This window comes from Protomyctophum bolini (genome assembly GCF_963924005.1).
Source record: "Protomyctophum bolini genome assembly, chromosome: 6".
Lineage (NCBI taxonomy): Eukaryota > Metazoa > Chordata > Actinopteri > Myctophiformes > Myctophidae > Protomyctophum > Protomyctophum bolini.
In genome coordinates this window covers 13,980,886-13,998,298 of record NC_137867.1, presented here as the reverse complement: position 1 = coordinate 13,998,298, position 17,413 = coordinate 13,980,886, and the positions used below count along the sequence as shown (strand labels likewise).

The window sequence follows — 17,413 nt, the reverse complement described above, 5'->3', positions numbered from 1 at the left end:
CCATCCACTGGGACCAGTTTGGTGTATATTCACTGAGCCTGTCTGCTTGGGCAGGATATTCAAAGGGATTAGGAGTCAGTCGGGGGTTAGGAAGGTAGAAGTGGAGGTGTCTGGGGACATCTGCTCCACCTGCAGACCTTCTGAAGGTAGAAGTGGAGGTGTCTGGGGACATCTGCTCCACCTGCAGACCTTCTGAAGGTAGAAGTGGAGGTGTCTGGGGACATCTGCTCCACCTGCAGACCTTCTGAAGGTAGAATTGGAGGTGTCTGGGGACATCTGCTCCACCTGCAGACCTTCTGAAGGTCGAAGTGGAGGTGCCTGGGGACATCTGCTCCACCTGCAGACCTTCTGAAGGTAGAAGTGGAGGTGTCTGGGGACATCTGCTCCACCTGCAGACCTTCTGAAGGTAGAAGTGGAGGTGCCTGGGGACATCTGCTCCACCTGCAGACCTTCTGAAGGTAGAAGTGGAGGTGCCTGGGGACATCTGCTCCACCTGCAGACCTTCTGAAGGTAGAAGTGGAGGTGTCTGGGGACATCTGCTCCACCTGCAGACCTTCTGAAGGTAGAAGTGGAGGTGCCTGGGGACATCTGCTCCACCTGCAGACCTTCTGAAGGTAGAAGTGGAGGTGCCTGGGGACATCTGCTCCACCTGCAGACCTTCTGAAGGTAGAAGTGGAGGTGTCTGGGGACATCTGCTCCACCTGCAGACCTTCTGAAGGTAGAAGTGGAGGTGTCTGGGGACATCTGCTCCACCTGCAGACCTTCTGAAGGTAGAAGTGGAGGTGCCTGGGGACATCTGCTCCACCTGCAGACCTTCTGAAGGTAGAAGTGGAGGTGCCTGGGGACATCTGCTCCACCTGCAGACCTTCTGAAGGTAGAAGTGGAGGTGTCTGGGGACATCTGCTCCACCTGCAGACCTTCTGAAGGTAGAAGTGGAGGTGTCTGGGGACATCTGCTCCACCTGCAGACCTTCTCTCTTGGAAGTTTGTGGTTGCTAATTAGTTATTAGTTCCCTTGGCCCTGCTGATGCTATTGTTGTCCTTTCTATCTCCCCCCCCCCCTCCCCCCCCTCTATCTGTCTCTGCAGGACCAATCAGACAGGAGTAAGAGTGACGATGATTGAGGAAGCAGGTGGGACTTAATCAATAGCACTTATTAAAAGAAAGAAAATATCTTCTTTATTACTATGCTCTCCCTTTCTCTGGTTGTTTTCCCCCCACTTTGGCTTGCTGTGGTGTCTTTGTATAGAAGCCCTTCACCGCCCCCCACCCACCGGCTTGAAATAATGTAACGAAAGAAATTGTGCTTACAGCAATAACCCAGTTTGAATATATTTCACTTTGGAGGAGTCTATTTTATAGTACATTTTTTTACCTTTTTAACCAGAAAAGAAAAAAAGAAGAAGAAAAAAATATATATACATTTGAGCGTTGGTGAGCATTGTGTCGTCAATTTAGTCCTTTGTGAACACAGTGAACACATACCAGCTAATGCTGTATTTGTAATGGCTTGCTTGCACTTTGAATATGAAAATCAACGACATAATTATTTCACTGTACAAAGAAATGGCCCAGGACATTTCTCTAGAATAATTTCTAACTTTCAAACTGCTCATTTATTTGATTTATAGCACCTACAGAGTGAAACGGGAAACACGTAATTAATTAAATTAAATTACAATAGCACACGATGTGTGCACATGTACTGTACTGTATGTGGGCCTCTATTACTAATCTTCTTGTCACTTTCCAATTACACAGATGATAAAATGCTGTCTAAAAATATCAAATATCCAGCCAGAAAGACAAAGTCTTTGTTAGTGCCTGATGAGCTAAAAAATTCAATTTGGCATTGTCCTGATCGGTAAATCCTTTTATTTTGTTTTATATATATTTACTGTATTATTGCTTTTTAAAGAATGTCATAAGCTTGCATTTTAGAGGCAGCATCTCTTTTTAGTTACATCCAGTTATTTCATATACTCTTCACTTCATTCTTTTCAAGTTGTTGTACTGTAGATGTTGTATCACAGGACAGGGTTTTTGCGTTAACCCATTTTGACCTGAGATCAGATTTTAAAAATGTCTTCTACATCCTGACAGTTTTCTGAAAAAGCTATGTTTCTATGTCAGTCGTTCTTTGATTTTTCAAAAATAGCAGACCTACAAACTCGTAGCGGCGCGCTATGAGCTTGTAGATCTGCTATTTTTCAATAGCTAAAGCATAACATAATGCTAACACCAAAAGGGGTTCCCGCCCAAAATGCCCAAACTCTCAATGCAGTAGAAGAGTGATTAAAACCCATTGAAGCATCTGCTTTGATCTCTTCAGATTCTCCAGCGAGCGAGCGTGGTATGATTTTAAATCGACAAATTAGTAGACAAAAAAACGCTTGTTTCTTTAATTGCTGCCAGCCACTCTAGCTTAGCGGTGAGCATACTGTAGCATACTGTATGTTTGGTATAGCAGTGGTTCTCAAACATTTTTTCAAGGGACCCAATTTCAAGGACCCAATAAGTTTAACTAAGGGTCCCTTTCGAATCTCCTCAAGGAACCCTGGGTGTCCATGGACCCCCACTTTGATATAAAGGTTTCCCATTGGGTATTACTGTACATTCGCAGTGCTAATACCAAACGGTAAAGAGGCAGAAAGTTGCAGCTGACCTAGCCAGTTATTTGAGATTTTGTTTCCTCACAGCACATTGACAGCAGTGCAAGGACAACTTCACATTTCGAAAAGAAAACAGTATTATATTTTTTAGGAACAAATTGAAGGTGATTTGACAGTGTCATAGATATAGTAGATAGAACATTGATTTAGTTACTTATTTTTTAACTCCCATACTATTGTTTTATATGTTGTTTGTGGCATGTCCTCGTATTGCAATATACTGTATGTGAATATACAGACATATCTTTTTTGTGTACCCTGTAATAGCGAGCTTTCCATAAGTGTGACTTAATCTTTGCTTTCTTTGCACAATATCTTTGTGGTTGTATCGCATAGCCCAGAGCAAATAAAATCTCACAGATTTTCAGCACATATTGATTTGTTTCTTCTTCTTGAAACTTACCTTCCTTAAAATGGCATTACGCCATCTTACTTCTCTATCGTGACATACAGTAGAGTACAACAGGAAACGTAGCTGGAACATATCTGTTCGTTGTCTTAGCACAGGGGTTTTCAACTAAATCAGGCAGGGTGCCTCCACCAGGCCGAAGGCATGGGGAGAGACCGAGAGAGTATGTTTTGCACCCTGTCTGTCCTTGTCTCCACCAGGCCAAAGGCATGGGGAGAGAGTATGTTTTGCACTCCATCTGTCCTTGTCTCCACCAGGCCGAAGGTAGAGAGTATGAGCTAATCTCCGGCACTGTTAACCCGGGCGATGCCAAACTTTGCACACACACTCCCTGGATGCCAACGATGAACCTCTGTCCAGAACGGCCTGTTATAGCGCCACCATGAGGCAGCTTTTCACATTTTTACCTGTAACTGCACCGATCTGCATGAAACGTTGCATGCACACTCCCTAGAGGCCAAGGACAAACCTTTGACCTGCATTTTTCACATCTGCCTTTTATAGCGTCACCAGGAGGCCGACTTTTGTAAAACCTTTTTTTTATTACTCCAGATTCTGTCCAAAAATCCAGCAAATCGTTACACAGTATCTCTATAGTCATGTGCTCAAGATAGATCCGTCCCATATTTCATATTCCATCCTAATTGGCTATGATTGGCTTTCAAAGTTTGCAGGATTGGCCCGTTTTGAACAAAGCGTCTGTTTGTTGATTGTTTTGTTTGGTTTGTTAAACGCTTGATAATTTATTATGTTTTTATTTATTTTGTGATGCAAATGTACAGTACTTCAGATCATGTAGTCAGACTGCTGCCCAATTCTGCCTTGAAGTTATACATAATGGTAGATTAAAAAAGTATTTTTTTTATAAAGTACTTGAATAGAAACCCATACTTGAGAGAGAAATAACAGATATCTGGTGTTAAAATGTAGTTAAGGTTTAAACTTTTTCATAGTAAAATAAAATAGCCAGAAATGTTTTTTTGGTTTCTCTTCTCGTCCTTGCTTTATAATGAACAGATTTTTTACTTTTTGAACATGTTAAATAAAGCAATACATTTATATGTAATTTGTAGCTAGATTCACTAATGATGTAGCCTCGGAAACCCAGAAGTTTTTATTTCCAGGGAGAAAAAAAAGTCTGGGTCTGAGTCCACTTCAATTCGGCATAGAGTAGCGCAAACATCACTCACTCTCTGCTGATTTCTGATCGTCTGCACCTTAAATTGACACACACTTCTCTCTCTCTCTGTCGCTCTAATTCATTAGTCTCATGTCCTGCAGCTGCGCATAGTTTCTCCCGGCGGATCCTGTCGGGTGCTGTTTATGCCATAGAAAGCATAGGTGAGTTCCAGGCTACTAATGATGTAGCTTTCAAGTACTTAAGCTATTTTTTCCACCAAATAGCTTGGTGGCTTAACAAAAGGCACATCAACATGAAAGAGCACAGTATACTTTTTGAGAGCAGTTCGTCCATTACATGCCATGCATCTCCCTCTTAGTAGCTACCTATTTCTGAGTTTTGAGTGGTCTCCAATCAGCATCCCAGGCTTAATGTCATGATGCTGTAACTCTAATGTAATGTAACTGTAATGTAATGGTAAACTACTAATCTACTGCCAAGAACGACTTTTTTATGCCTTTTTTTCCCTTTCATATGTCAGAAAACGGCACCATCTTGTATAAATACAATGCGGAGTCGCAGTCCCACAGGAAACGGAAAATCGCTAAACGCATGTCTTGAAAAGGTAAGGTGAAAAGCTTTTCACCAGAGGAGATTTATTTGTCTTAATGAGTTAATAGCACAGGCAGACTCTTCACATACTAGAGCATGTCTGAAATAAATGTCAGAGCTGAAATCGACATATATGAAATAAATGCTTAAACATAGGCTAGTAGGTGTAATATGTTAGAGTCCACAGAAGTGAACCTTTCAAGCCTGTTTTCTCAACTCGCTGTTTTCTGCAAGACATTACTCTATAAACCATATCTCCAAAACTGGTAGGTCAAACTGAACAACCAATATGTCAATTTGAAGCTATGATTCCCTGCTTTCATATGACATGAAAAAACTAAAATTCAAAAAGAATCCAATGGCAGTCCCTCAGTCAGATTTGGTCACATATAATGAAAAAAGGCTGCCAAGGGCAGAACGCGGGGCGGGTGCGGGCTGTCAGTCAATGAGTTAATGACACACAATGAAAGCTTGTGCTCTTAGTGTCCCGCACACCGGGACACTGTCCCAGTTTAAATGTCATCTTGTTCTACACTGACAAATAATCCAATTAATCAAACACCATGGCCAATCACGGTTGGATGGTCTCTTGAGGCAGCTAGTTCACTGAAAAGAATGCTCCACACTATACCTTTCCCTGCAATTGGGTTGCGGCATCTTGCGTGCATTGTGTGACTCAAACACTGGAGGGCAGGAGAGAGGCCCCTCAGCTGGACCCTCATGCTCCCCCACACATCAAAACAGCTTTCCTTTTTGTATTCCTGCCATTTTAAACGGAGCTCATCTAAGCCGATTCCCGTTGAAGAAAAGACATCCATCGGCCCTCTGTTTATGTAGCTCTTTGATGTGCCGAACTGTTTGGATAGACTTGAGCCCGAGAAGAAAAGGGCAAATTGGAAGTTAATCCTCGTCTGAGCACCAGAGATGTCAGCTGGGAAAAAGTCAGGTGCCAATGCAATTCCTGCTATTCCTCTGTAGCCTTTGTTAGGGGTCCCGCCATCATCACATTCTCCGGGCGGCAAATGGTGGTTCGCCCAATCCCAAACAGATTCAGGGAATTTCACTGTAAAGCCTTTCTAATGAGTCATGAATGATGATGTGAAAGGGCCAGATGGCTCACTATTATTAGAAAACCCAGTTGATCTGGTGTTGTAACACGTCCACTTTCAAGGCGGTAAACGGGGCCCTATCAGTACTAACGCATGCACAACTTAAAAGACAGCGGGAGAACGTGTTGTCCCTCTCGGGATTCCTGGGTTCACTACCAGTTTAACGCATGATTGAGAGAAAGGCTCTCTTCTGTATCTTGTACTGAGCCCCCTGGTCAGCTGCAGCGGCAACACTAAAGACAAGGATAGTGCAGCACATACACAGACCTACTCACATTTCCACACATTTGGCATTTATGAAAACAAGGCTAGGTGAAACGTAGCATTTGCTGGTGCAAACTTGTGGGCAATTTGTTTAAGATAGAGTCAGTGTAGTGTCTTGTTCAGAATAAGGCTCTATTCCCTTATTCCCCCCTTCCTGTATACTTGACAGGATTCCACACACTTGCCATTGCTGCCTGAGGAAGAGTCATTACTAGGCGCATTGCCAAGTAGTCTGCATGTTTTAAGCCATTTGTGTGTTGATAATCACCCTTTAAATGTTGTAAAGGCATAATTCACACATGATTAACTCATGTATAGGATGATCAGTATCACCTACTTACTGTATTAACATTAAGCCTGCTCTGTCTACGTCAGTTGTCATACTGCAGGCGTGCATTGTAGAGGCTCATGGCGGCACTCGTCTCTGACCCAACGTCTCTAACTTCATCAGTCAGTCGGTGACAAGTCCATCTATTGGCCTGGCCCAGTTGGTCCAGCCACTATATAGAAGAAGACGATGGAAAGAAGTTGTTTGATGTTAGAATAATATGTGGGCAAGCTGACACTGTTGTACACCATGTGTACATGCTTTGAAGGATATTTGTCCTATCCCTTATTTGTATAATAATAACTGATGAAAGGCCTGATATACTGTATCTCAGTGGTTCTCAAATGTTTTAATTTCAAAGACCCCCATAGTTTGAGTTCACTCGGACTGAGACAGAATGGGTTCATTTGGTAACCCCCTCAAGGAACCTTGAGGGGGTTACCAAATTAACTTAAGTTCGACCTCACTTTCAAAACCACAGTTGTATCTTAAATAGACAGTCAAGAATAGAGCTGAATTAGGGAATGATGTTGGAAAATGCTTTCACAGTGAATGAAGCTTACATATTCTGGAATTGGTGTCAAAATGATTGTGTTTTACAGCATGTTTCACTTCATTATGCACAATGGCACTCTCGAGGTTTTTTCGTCACAGAATCTAAAGTTTTATGGTCCTGAATCATCAGGATCCTGGATCGCTTCATTCTAGACTTTAAATAATTGTTATAAATATTTTTTGGAAATCTCTATGGGAAAAATGAGTGGTGTCTGGATAGATGGAGAGTCAAGTGGCCAGTCCAGGCACGCTTAAATTAAAATGGACAGAAAGAAAGAAAGAGAGGTTAAGAAAACATATTTATACAGCGCTTTTATCCAAAGCACTTTACTTGCGCAGTACATTCACCCATTCATACACCGAAGGCGGAGGAAACCATGCAAGGCACTAGCCTGCCGCAACCAGACTTCATCTGCCTGCACTGCATATTGTCCCCAGTGCAGCGCAGTGGTATTAATATTAGTATCACAACGCAAGGCACCATTCTGCACATCGGGAGAAATGAGGGGTTCAGCGTCTTGCTCAAGGACACTAACTCGACACTAGCCATGTTTTTCACATGGAGTGGCTTATTTTTCAGTAATTTTTGACAAGCTTACACCCAACCACAAGCAGGAAAGCAGCCTGTTAGTTTTAAGAATTTTATTGTGTGGCCTACACTGTGGCTGGTGGCTGTGACTGTTTTGCCAACATGTAATTGGGCACAACACCATAAAGTGTAGCACTACACAGATGTGGTAAAAACACATGGTGTGGCTTTAGAGATGCATTCTGCATGAGTATAGGCTACATTTAGTCTGTACCACAGACTCACAGTTGTTTTGCATCAATATGAACAACATGCATGACTGTGTTTAACCCCCATGGTTCAGTGTTTCTTCGCCTTTTCCATGTTTTCTTTTTTTTTCTTTTTTTCTTGCTGTTCTTTTAACTTTGCCCCCCGAAATTAGCAGATCTACAGTTTGGCTTTTTTTTTCTACTTTTGTGCAACACTGTGTTGTACGACAAAGTATAAAATGGAGCTTAAGTGGTTATTAGTAATCATACTAGATAATAGATGAGGAATAATAGATTTTGTCACACACACACACACACACATCATTGACTTAAATGGTTTTCCCGACCGCACAGTTCTAAACTATTCGCTTTGATCCATTACTACTCCAGTTCCTGACACAGATTTCCCCAACCATGTCCTGGGATTCACACCTGTGGCTTTTTGATCACCAGCAGACTTTTGTAAACTTTTGCCAAGTACTGCTGTCCCATATAGGTTCTAATTCCAACCTCCATTTTTGGTCGGGACCCAGGAAATGGGTCCAGAGTTGTGTTGCTCTCATTCTTTAAAATCTGCTCCCCTCTCTCATACCCATACCGTCTGTGTTATAGCAGATTCCCTGCATGTGCATAGTGGTGCATGATGTCATGCCATAATCCCGTGAGCTTGTAGATCTGCTATTTTCACTATTTAAACGGTTTTGGACATACAAGGTTTCCACCCGACATCATGATGAGCTGTAACTGCACAGGGCTGTGAAGTGTTTTGATAAACACAGGATGAGGAGCCAGGGGGAGGAACCACAGGTGCCGTGGAGAGCTGCTTTGTTTTGAAACAGCACTTTGTGATCATTAAGTACTACAAGTTTGAGGTACTTTTATTTTGATAAACTTCCCCTGTTAATGATGAAGAAACATGGAGAGTAAAATCCTGTATTCAAAATTACTTTTTTTGAGTAATACTAGTACTAGTGGAGTAATAAGTAAATATTTCCTCTGACATGTAAAGGAGATGACAGTATCGAAAAGTGTATAAATACCTCAAAATTGGTCCCATTAAGTGGCACATACAAGTAGCCGATCTACAAGCTCAGAAAGTGCTGCGACCAGCTTGTAGATCTGCTATTTTAGTTTCCACCAGGTCGAAGGCATGGGCAGAGTATGTTTTGCACCCTGTCTGTCCGTCCGTCTGCCCATATGTCCGTCTGTGAACAGCTAATCTCCGGCACCATTGTCTTCCTTCCCAGCTCGCAGGGTTCACTCAAGTGAATGATTTCTGATGTCTCTGATGTCCACTCTGTCTCTGATGTCCACTCCCACACTGTCTCTGAGTGTGAGTGTGAGACCCCTGTCTTTGCATCTCTGTATAGCACTCACTTGTCTCAGTCTCTGTTCCAGTTCTTTTTGGTTTTTGGCATGGGCTCGCCCGAAGACGAGCCCTCCATTGTCAGTTCCAGTCATCCCGGTTCTCCATACATCTGGCCATGCAGTTCGTTGGTACTTTGTGCTCCTGCGTCGTTCTTGAGTACATGTTAGTATGGGACGTCCTTGTGATCGATGCCCGTGTGTTGGTTCCTACAGCACCAATTTGCTGGCTGGCAGTTCCTGATGTCTTTGGCAGTGTCCTGCTAGTCTCATTCTCCTGGCTGCTATTTTCTGGCTCACCCTTGGTATTCCCTCATACAGAATCTTGTTGGTAACATCTACCGTATAGAAGAACAGACTCCACCATTGCATAGAAGAAGCTGAGTTTGATTTGACGGGGGAGGTTGGAGGAAACCCTGTTAGCATTGAGTCCATAGGCTGGTAAGCCTCAGGTGCACATGACAATACAAAGGGAATCTTCCTGAAACAGTATAGCACCCTCTGTAGGTGATGAAAGTAGTCAGGTGTCTTGACTCTGATGCTAATTCCACTAGTCTTTCTAGCATCCAGTTTAGCAATTATTTTTGCTTACTGCACTGCTTGCAGTATGCTGTCTACAGTTGGCACTGGGTGTCTCTCTTGATTGTTTACTTCTCTGAGATCTACACATAGTCTCACTTCTTTTGTGTCTTTCCTCGTCGCCAGTGTAGTGTCGGTCAATTATTTGAGACACACATACGTCATACGGGTACCGGTATTTCGGAGCGTGTCCGAATCCGCCATTGCTTAATGGGGTGAAAAGCATTAGAATTGCATTTTTTCCCACTTGTTTTTTTCCCCTCATCATAATGGTGAAGTATTGAAGTTGCCCACCGATGCAGTGGAAAATTATAACGGGACCGCCAAATAATATCTAAACTTTCCACTATTCTGCCAATAAATACAATTCTTAGGTTTAAGTTAGCTTCCTAGACTCACCCATCAACTCTCTCTGCACATCCCACTCCACTACAGCACTCCTGACACTGATTTTTTTTACTGAAATAATTACCACAATATAGCCTAAAAATAATACCAAAGTAAAAGTACTCAATATATTTCCAAATTCGTCAGATGTTTTCTTAAATATCTGATCTACAAGCTCACAACCCATTGCTCATGTTCTTGTAGGTTGGCTATCTTCTAGTTTTCTCATTCACAGCTCTCGGCTCTTGCCCTTTCCAACCAGAGAACATCCCCAAGCTACAGTAACAAGCTTGTTAGCTTGAAGATCAGTTATTGTCTGAACTGACTGACTACATGTTATGAATCATTATGTGATGCGTTGTAAGCTTGTAGATCGGCTTTTTGGCAAAGAGATTCGGTGTAGATGGAAAAAAGCGTTCCATGTACAGAGCTATCTCAGGTTCAGTTTATTACAATAAGTGTTTAAGAGTTTGTTAACACATTAACACATTGCATTCAAAGATTAATTTATTTTAATTATTTATTTTTTATATATACTTGGAGTTAAATTAACATTCAGTGTGGACAGCATTGGTGGACGGTAAGGGCCGATTCATACTCCTATTTTACCGCTGTTTCGGCGCTGTAGTGCCGAAATGATTTCGGCTCGTCAGAAATTTTCAGTAGCACCGAAGAGCTGCCCCCCCCCCCGAACCTCAAATGAAGTCACATTATAGGCTCTACAGAGAACCGAGTATGAATCGGCCCTTACAAAGTAACACCATTTTGCGAGTATCTGTACTTTACTTTAGTATTTGTATCTTTGATACTTTCTGAATTACTCTCACTTCACTACATTTCAAACAAATTTGTACTTTTAACTCCACTACATTTCCAATAAGGGAAAAAAGACATTATAATGATTAACCATTATATGATTAACTTAAGATCCGCTATTTCAAATATAATGAAGCTCACAACGTGTGACGGTGCGTTGTCAGCTTTATAGATCTATTTTCACTATTGATATTATATAATATTGCAAATAGTTTTTTGCAAGCATTGATATTAAAAAGAAGATTTACTTTCTAATTTCTACTTGCGCTATTTTAAAAGCTCTTACTCCACTACTGTTGCTCAAGTACGCATTTCACTGAGTAACTTCGTCTTATGTTGAATCATTCCTGATCTACACGTTGACCTAAGTACTGCGGTTGGTTGAGTGCTTGTCCACCAAGTATTATCCCACCATAGTGGGCAGACCGAGGGACCATGAACTATGGCATGTGGACAGTTTTCACTCTTTGGTGTGTCTTCATTCCAGCACCCTTTGGCCCTGATGTGCTCTGGAGGAATTCAACATCTGAAAGAGGAGTGGGATTAAACGTGCCAGGGATCAGCAGGTGGCTGGATTGTTAAAAAGCAGGAGCAGACCATCTCGGCCTGTTGCCTGTGGGCTTTAATGTTGACCGTTCTGACAACATTTTCCCCACAGCTGCCCTGTCTGGACAAAGCCAATCTTTCTTTTTAACCACATTAAACCCGGCACCCGCTATTTTGGTTTTAACCCATTATGACCTGAGACCGATGCTACAGACTATTTCGTGATTCAAAATTATTCCAAAAATAGCACATGTAAAATAACAGATGTACTGTACAAGCGCGCAGCACGGCACTAAGTGACATGCTATGTGAGCTTGTACATCTGCTATTTTTGAATAGCCAATGCTAAAATCTAAAATGACACAGATGCTTTCCTAATTTTAATGGGCTAATTCAAAAATAGCAAAAATCTGCTATGTTGCAATATGAGCTTATAGGGCATAAATTGTTTGGGTTCCACATTATTTGATCAGTTTTTCACATTGAACAGATAAGTTAAGGTGATATAAAATATGATAAAATAAGATACTGTTTGACACTGTTTGCTGTTATTGACGCAACAAAATACCAGGAGTCTTTTAAAAATAAATCTGTCAGTCCTCCAACCAGACAGCGTGCACAACGTACATCTGTCTGTGTGCATGCTCCTCCCTCCCTCTCTCCCCTATCTCTTTCTGTCCCTCTGCATGAAGGCAATAGGCTCAACACGGCACATATAAATGATCAGATTGGCTTTGCAAACTCTGACTTGTGAAGGTTTGCCACCCCCCACGGTCCAGGAAATGGCTCCACTCAACAGAAAATATATCTGAGCTGCTTTCTTTGCTGGGGGTCACCTTCTCGTCTACTCACAAAGGATGATCAATCATCTCTCTCTCTCTCTCTCTCTCTCTCTCTCTCTCTCTCTCTCTCTCTCAATCTCAAACTCATTACCGTACATACTTCAAAACCAATCCTGATCCATTTCTGATGGTCGATAAGTGAACGTTTATCTCCCCTCCTGTGTCCATCCTGATACTGTACATGCTCGTGATGCCTCTTTACAAAGTACACCACTTTATCTATACAGACAGTGTTCTATACTGTATCTATACATCCATCATGATATTCACTGTTGAAATGCACCACAACTCTCCATTCACTAAACATTTCACTACCTATTACTGTAGGTCCTGGTCCTTTGGCTATTCTGTCAATGAAGTCCATGGTTGACTGTTTTTTTTTAAAATCTGTGTTTTGGTTCCGTTGTGATTAGAGTGGTGCCGATGCCAGTATCGGAACAGCTAGGCGAGTATACCATATAGCCTACAGTATGTAATTCATCACATGATGCTATGTCATCTAGTATTTTGACAGCTTCAGTTGATGTTGCACTGATGTTTTACACTCTTACTGTACTATTTACATTAAAAAAAATTACTAACTTGGCGCTGCCAAGTAATTATTAATGGTATTTTTGTTTAATACTAGATCAGTAGTCGTCAAACTTTTTAATTTCAAGGACCCAAATAACTGAGTAAATTTGTACACTCTCAGTTACTGACCTGTAAGGGTCAATTTGGAACCCACTGTCCTAGATTTTTTTAATTGCTCACTCACTGGTATCGGATCGGTATACTCTGTATCGACACAAGTTGTGAGTATTGGAATAGCTATCGGTAAGGAACAGGATGTATCGGTACATCTCTAGTTGTGATAAACTCTGGTGATAGCTGAGAATTCCACCCCCTGGGGAACCCGGTTATTGTAGGCTATATACTGTAGTATACTGTAACTGTAAGTATATCCGGCTTAACATCGGTGCCAGTTCAGTCCACCGTGTCCATGTAGCGGAGCAACCCTTGGGGGCCGTGCCCAGCAAAAAGCTTAGTTTTTCCAAAGCACAGCGTATGTTTTGAATTGTTTACACTGGGAGTGCTGCGTTTTTAGAAACCGAAGCCAGACGAGTTTGCGCTTGCACGTTGCACTGCACATGTGGCGTTTTCATGTGCCTGTTGAGAGCTGAAATATTTTCAACTTGGGCGTTTGGAAGCTTTTTTAGCCGAACAGTACTGTAGCGTTTTCAGCCAGTAAGCAACGCTGGCCCCTTAGGGAAGATACAGCTTCAGTTTGTGTTGATATGTCAGTCCTAGTCAGTGGTGGAAGAAGCTTACTCTGAGTTTTGACTTAAAAGTAGCAATAATAACAGTGTAAAAATGCTTTGACACGTTATTTTCAGATCCTTTCCCTACAAGTAGTTATATTGACACATTGATATCACTCTGACATCAAGAGACAACAAAATGTCAACCAGAGAAGATTCTACATGCACCTTTTAAATGGCTCACAAGAGACTCCTGGCAGAACAAAAACTCATTTCTGCAGGCGGTCTACACATACCCTTCTGACCAAATATAAACACTGCACATTGGTCAGGCATGTAGGCAGACCGTTTCTCAACATTCTTTCATTTCTCAGGGTTCCGTGGAGAGAGGAAGAGTAGTTGCGTAGTTCACATGAGGACCACCAGTGTCTGGGAATAAACTGCTTAAAATCGGAGAAGCATTTTATCATTAAGTCTGACAGCTGTCACAAAAGGTGAAAATATACTGTATCATTTCAGTTCAGACAGAAAGGGCACATCAGGAAAACCCATTTTGAATCTGTCCCCTGAGCACTCAGAATTGTCCATATATATTCAAAGTCAAAGTGTCGTGATTTTGTATACTCTTAGAGTGCAGTTGACTAGTTTGACCAGTGGTGCTGTCATCCTGAGTTTGACAAAACAGCATCTCTCAACCTCCCTCAAGTGTCTGATGGTATTGCCTGACAGAAGCTTCATATAAGGGCTCTTATAAGGGCTCTAGGCTAGGCACTCCTCGTCAAATGAATGAAACATCAGCTGTGGACAAGAATAATAATTTACACAACCACGCACTATTATTACATGGCATTACATTGTCGTTATGCGACACATTGTGAGCTTGTAGTACAGCTATGTTCACTATTTAAATTTGTTTTTCTAAAGATAATTACAAATGGTATGGTTTTGGTGTCAAGGCATCATTAAAAGTTATTGTTATATGCAACTTTAGTAAATAGAGGTTCGGGTCCTCGCAGCTCCGCTGTACACCAGCCTGTATTCTCAAAACAGCTACTCCACCCAGAAACACATAATCATTGATTCTTTGTCTTCTTGTTTACAGAGGAGTATTGATCCTGTTTTGGTGGTCTCTGGATTTGATGGATGATCGTCCAGTAGCAGGTACTCTTTGTCTGTCTATCTGTTAACAGCTGTCAGTGAACAGGCCACTAGCATACCAAGGAGATTCAAGTTTCACCAAGTTAGAAAGTCAACTTTATTACTTTTATGATCAAACAAATCTTTTTTATGTGGCATCATTGGAAATGCATTGCGTGTGATGTCTCATGACTCGAAACTTGAAATTCTAATAATATTTACAATTTCAAGGAAATTAGATTTCATATCATGAAGGTTATCGGATGTCCCTGAGTTGCTGCTGTCACTCTTCTTTTAGTAAAGTTATTTTTAACTCAGGCGTTTGTGAAAGTGTGTTCTAAATGAACACGCACACACACACACACACACACACACACACACACACAGAGATGCCGGTATAAAAAAGAAATAGATGCCTCATTGGCCGCTGCAGTTCATTGGAGCAACATGTCTCCATTGAAGGCATGGAGTCAAGCGGAAGTGCTGAAGGCATTTGCTGAAGGCAGGCTGCAGTCAGTGACCAAGTGATGTCACTTATGCAACTCTTCCATGTCTCTCGCTGCCACTCAATTGACTACTGGCCAATCACAGCGCGTCTTTTCCGGGACTTATCAACGTCCCCTTCCGTTATGATTGGAGCGACGTGTCTCCATTGAAGGCAGGAGGAAGTCAAGCGGAAGTGCTGAAGGCACGCTGCGTCGCTGCACAAGTGACGTCACTAATGCGACTCCTCCATGTCTCTCGCTGCCACTCGAGTAACTACTGGCCAATCACAGCTCGTCGTTTCCAGGAATTCAATCCAAAGGAGCTCTGATTGGCAAGCTTCCGCTCAAGCTTCCGCTTCGCAAGGAATCTCGGGAAAATGTTGCTTTCAATAGAGACACGCGCCCCGTACTCACGCACACACACACACACACACACACACACACACACACACACACACATGTTATATAATTAAACGGGGAATAGGAGCCATGCGATTAATATCTTCATGAGACAATTCCGTTTGCGTCTTATTTCAGAGCGCATATTCACAGCACACACACAAAAGTGCAACTGTGTCTGGAGTGGACACTGAACAGTGTACACCTACTGTAGCCCATACCAAAATACAGCTCTTCTCGGGGCAATGCTCATTGCTGTTAAGTAAGAGTGAAAAGTTCAAATATTGGACTTTCCTGTAGAGCTGGTTTTGTGACGACCTCCTTGTGCCAACATCAACACAAAAGGATGGTGGTGGTGGTGGTGGTGGTGGTGGTGAGAAATGCTGTCTAGTCTGTGGTGAGCTGCTAAGATGGAATATGTTTGGGACATGAAGAAAGTACTGCACTGCTTAAAGAGGAGCGTGTTGCTATTTAAGATCGTTACATAAATAGTGAGGTAATGTTATGTAGGCTGAGAAACTTCACTTCATGACTCCATGTTCCCATTTAAATGCTTAAATCACCCTCTGCAATACAGTCGTATTAGTCAAATCAGTGTGTATCGCAGCTAATGTAATTTGGGTACCGTACCGGTAAAATATACCGGTAGATATATATTTTCACTAGGCTGAGGAAGAAATGCCACGTGACAGTTTCCAAATCAGCCTCATGGTGGCGCTACAACAGGCCAGGCCGTGTCACACACACACACACACACACATACACACAAAACAAAAATACATGTTTATATTACTCCTAAACTTTTAGCCAAACATCACACTGCACAGTGCACACACACACACACACACACACACACACACACACACACACTCACACTCACACTCACACTCACACTCACACTCACACTGACTCACACTCACACTCACTCCTATCCTCCTGGTGGAGACTTGTTCCCAGAAGGGCACTTTTTCTAGTTTAAATGTGTTGTAAGGACCGAACTCACATCTCAGCCATTTTCTGACTATGTATAAAAGCTTCTTATTTCTTGCATTGGAGATACCGCTTGTGTTTAATGACGGCGGGTTGAGTTGGGTTGTGAGAATAATTTGAAGAGAAGCAGGGAGAGGTTCAAGGCAGAAAGGTGGGCCCACCTTGTGTTTAATGACGGCGGGCTGAGTTGGGTTGTGAGAATAATTTGAAGAGAAGCAGGGAGAGGTTCAAGGCAGAAAGGTGGGCCCACCTTGTGTTTAATGACGGCGGGCTGAGTTGGGCTGTGAGAATAATTTGAAGAGAAGCAGGGAGAGGTTCAAGGCAGAAAGGTGGGCCCACTTTGGACGTCACACCCCTGTCTGACCACCTTTGTCTTTTACTTCTACTTCTAGTTACTAGTTACTTTGTAGATGGAATATTATTGCAAAAACATACATTTACTATTTCAACCCTATATAATTCGCCCATTTGAAAATAGCATATTTCATACATTTGAAAACTTGTGAAATTCTGCACAATGAGTATACTTGGTACTTTTTGTACTTTAAGTACATTTTGAATTCCGGACTTGCAGTATTGCAGTATTGCTATACTTTTACTCAAGTGCAAAATGTGAGTAGGCCTACTTTTTCCACCACTGCAAGGAGCCACAACAATGTCTGCACGGTAACAGGTCGCCCCAATTCCATCTCGCCCCAGATTTTTTCCACCGACCTCACGGCGACAGCTCGTTGAGAATAAGGTTAGAAATAAGTTTAGGGTTAGGTATAGTTTTACTGGG

At 42.1% G+C, this 17,413-nt stretch overlaps 2 protein-coding genes across 5 annotated transcripts in view; both read left to right on the top strand.

Annotated features, from left to right (window-relative positions):
• The window catches only part of smarca2 (SWI/SNF related BAF chromatin remodeling complex subunit ATPase 2), a 59,793-nt gene extending 56,752 nt beyond the window's left edge, over positions 1 to 3,041 (top strand). For all 4 annotated transcript variants that reach the window (XM_080766939.1, XM_080766941.1, XM_080766938.1 and 1 more), the window contains one exon: positions 1,088 to 3,041. In XM_080766939.1, coding sequence (XP_080623065.1) covers positions 1,088 to 1,123 — 36 coding nt within the window. In that variant the 3' untranslated portion in view covers positions 1,124 to 3,041. The remainder of the gene's footprint in view (positions 1 to 1,087) is intronic.
• A 1,709-nt stretch (positions 3,042 to 4,750) lies between these two features.
• The window catches only part of adamts3 (ADAM metallopeptidase with thrombospondin type 1 motif, 3), a 177,578-nt gene continuing 164,915 nt past the window's right edge, over positions 4,751 to 17,413 (top strand). Inside the window, exons 1-2 of the mRNA XM_080766756.1 lie at positions 4,751 to 4,825; positions 14,724 to 14,782. Coding sequence (XP_080622882.1) covers positions 14,761 to 14,782 — 22 coding nt within the window. The 5' untranslated portion in view covers positions 4,751 to 4,825; positions 14,724 to 14,760. The remainder of the gene's footprint in view (positions 4,826 to 14,723; positions 14,783 to 17,413) is intronic.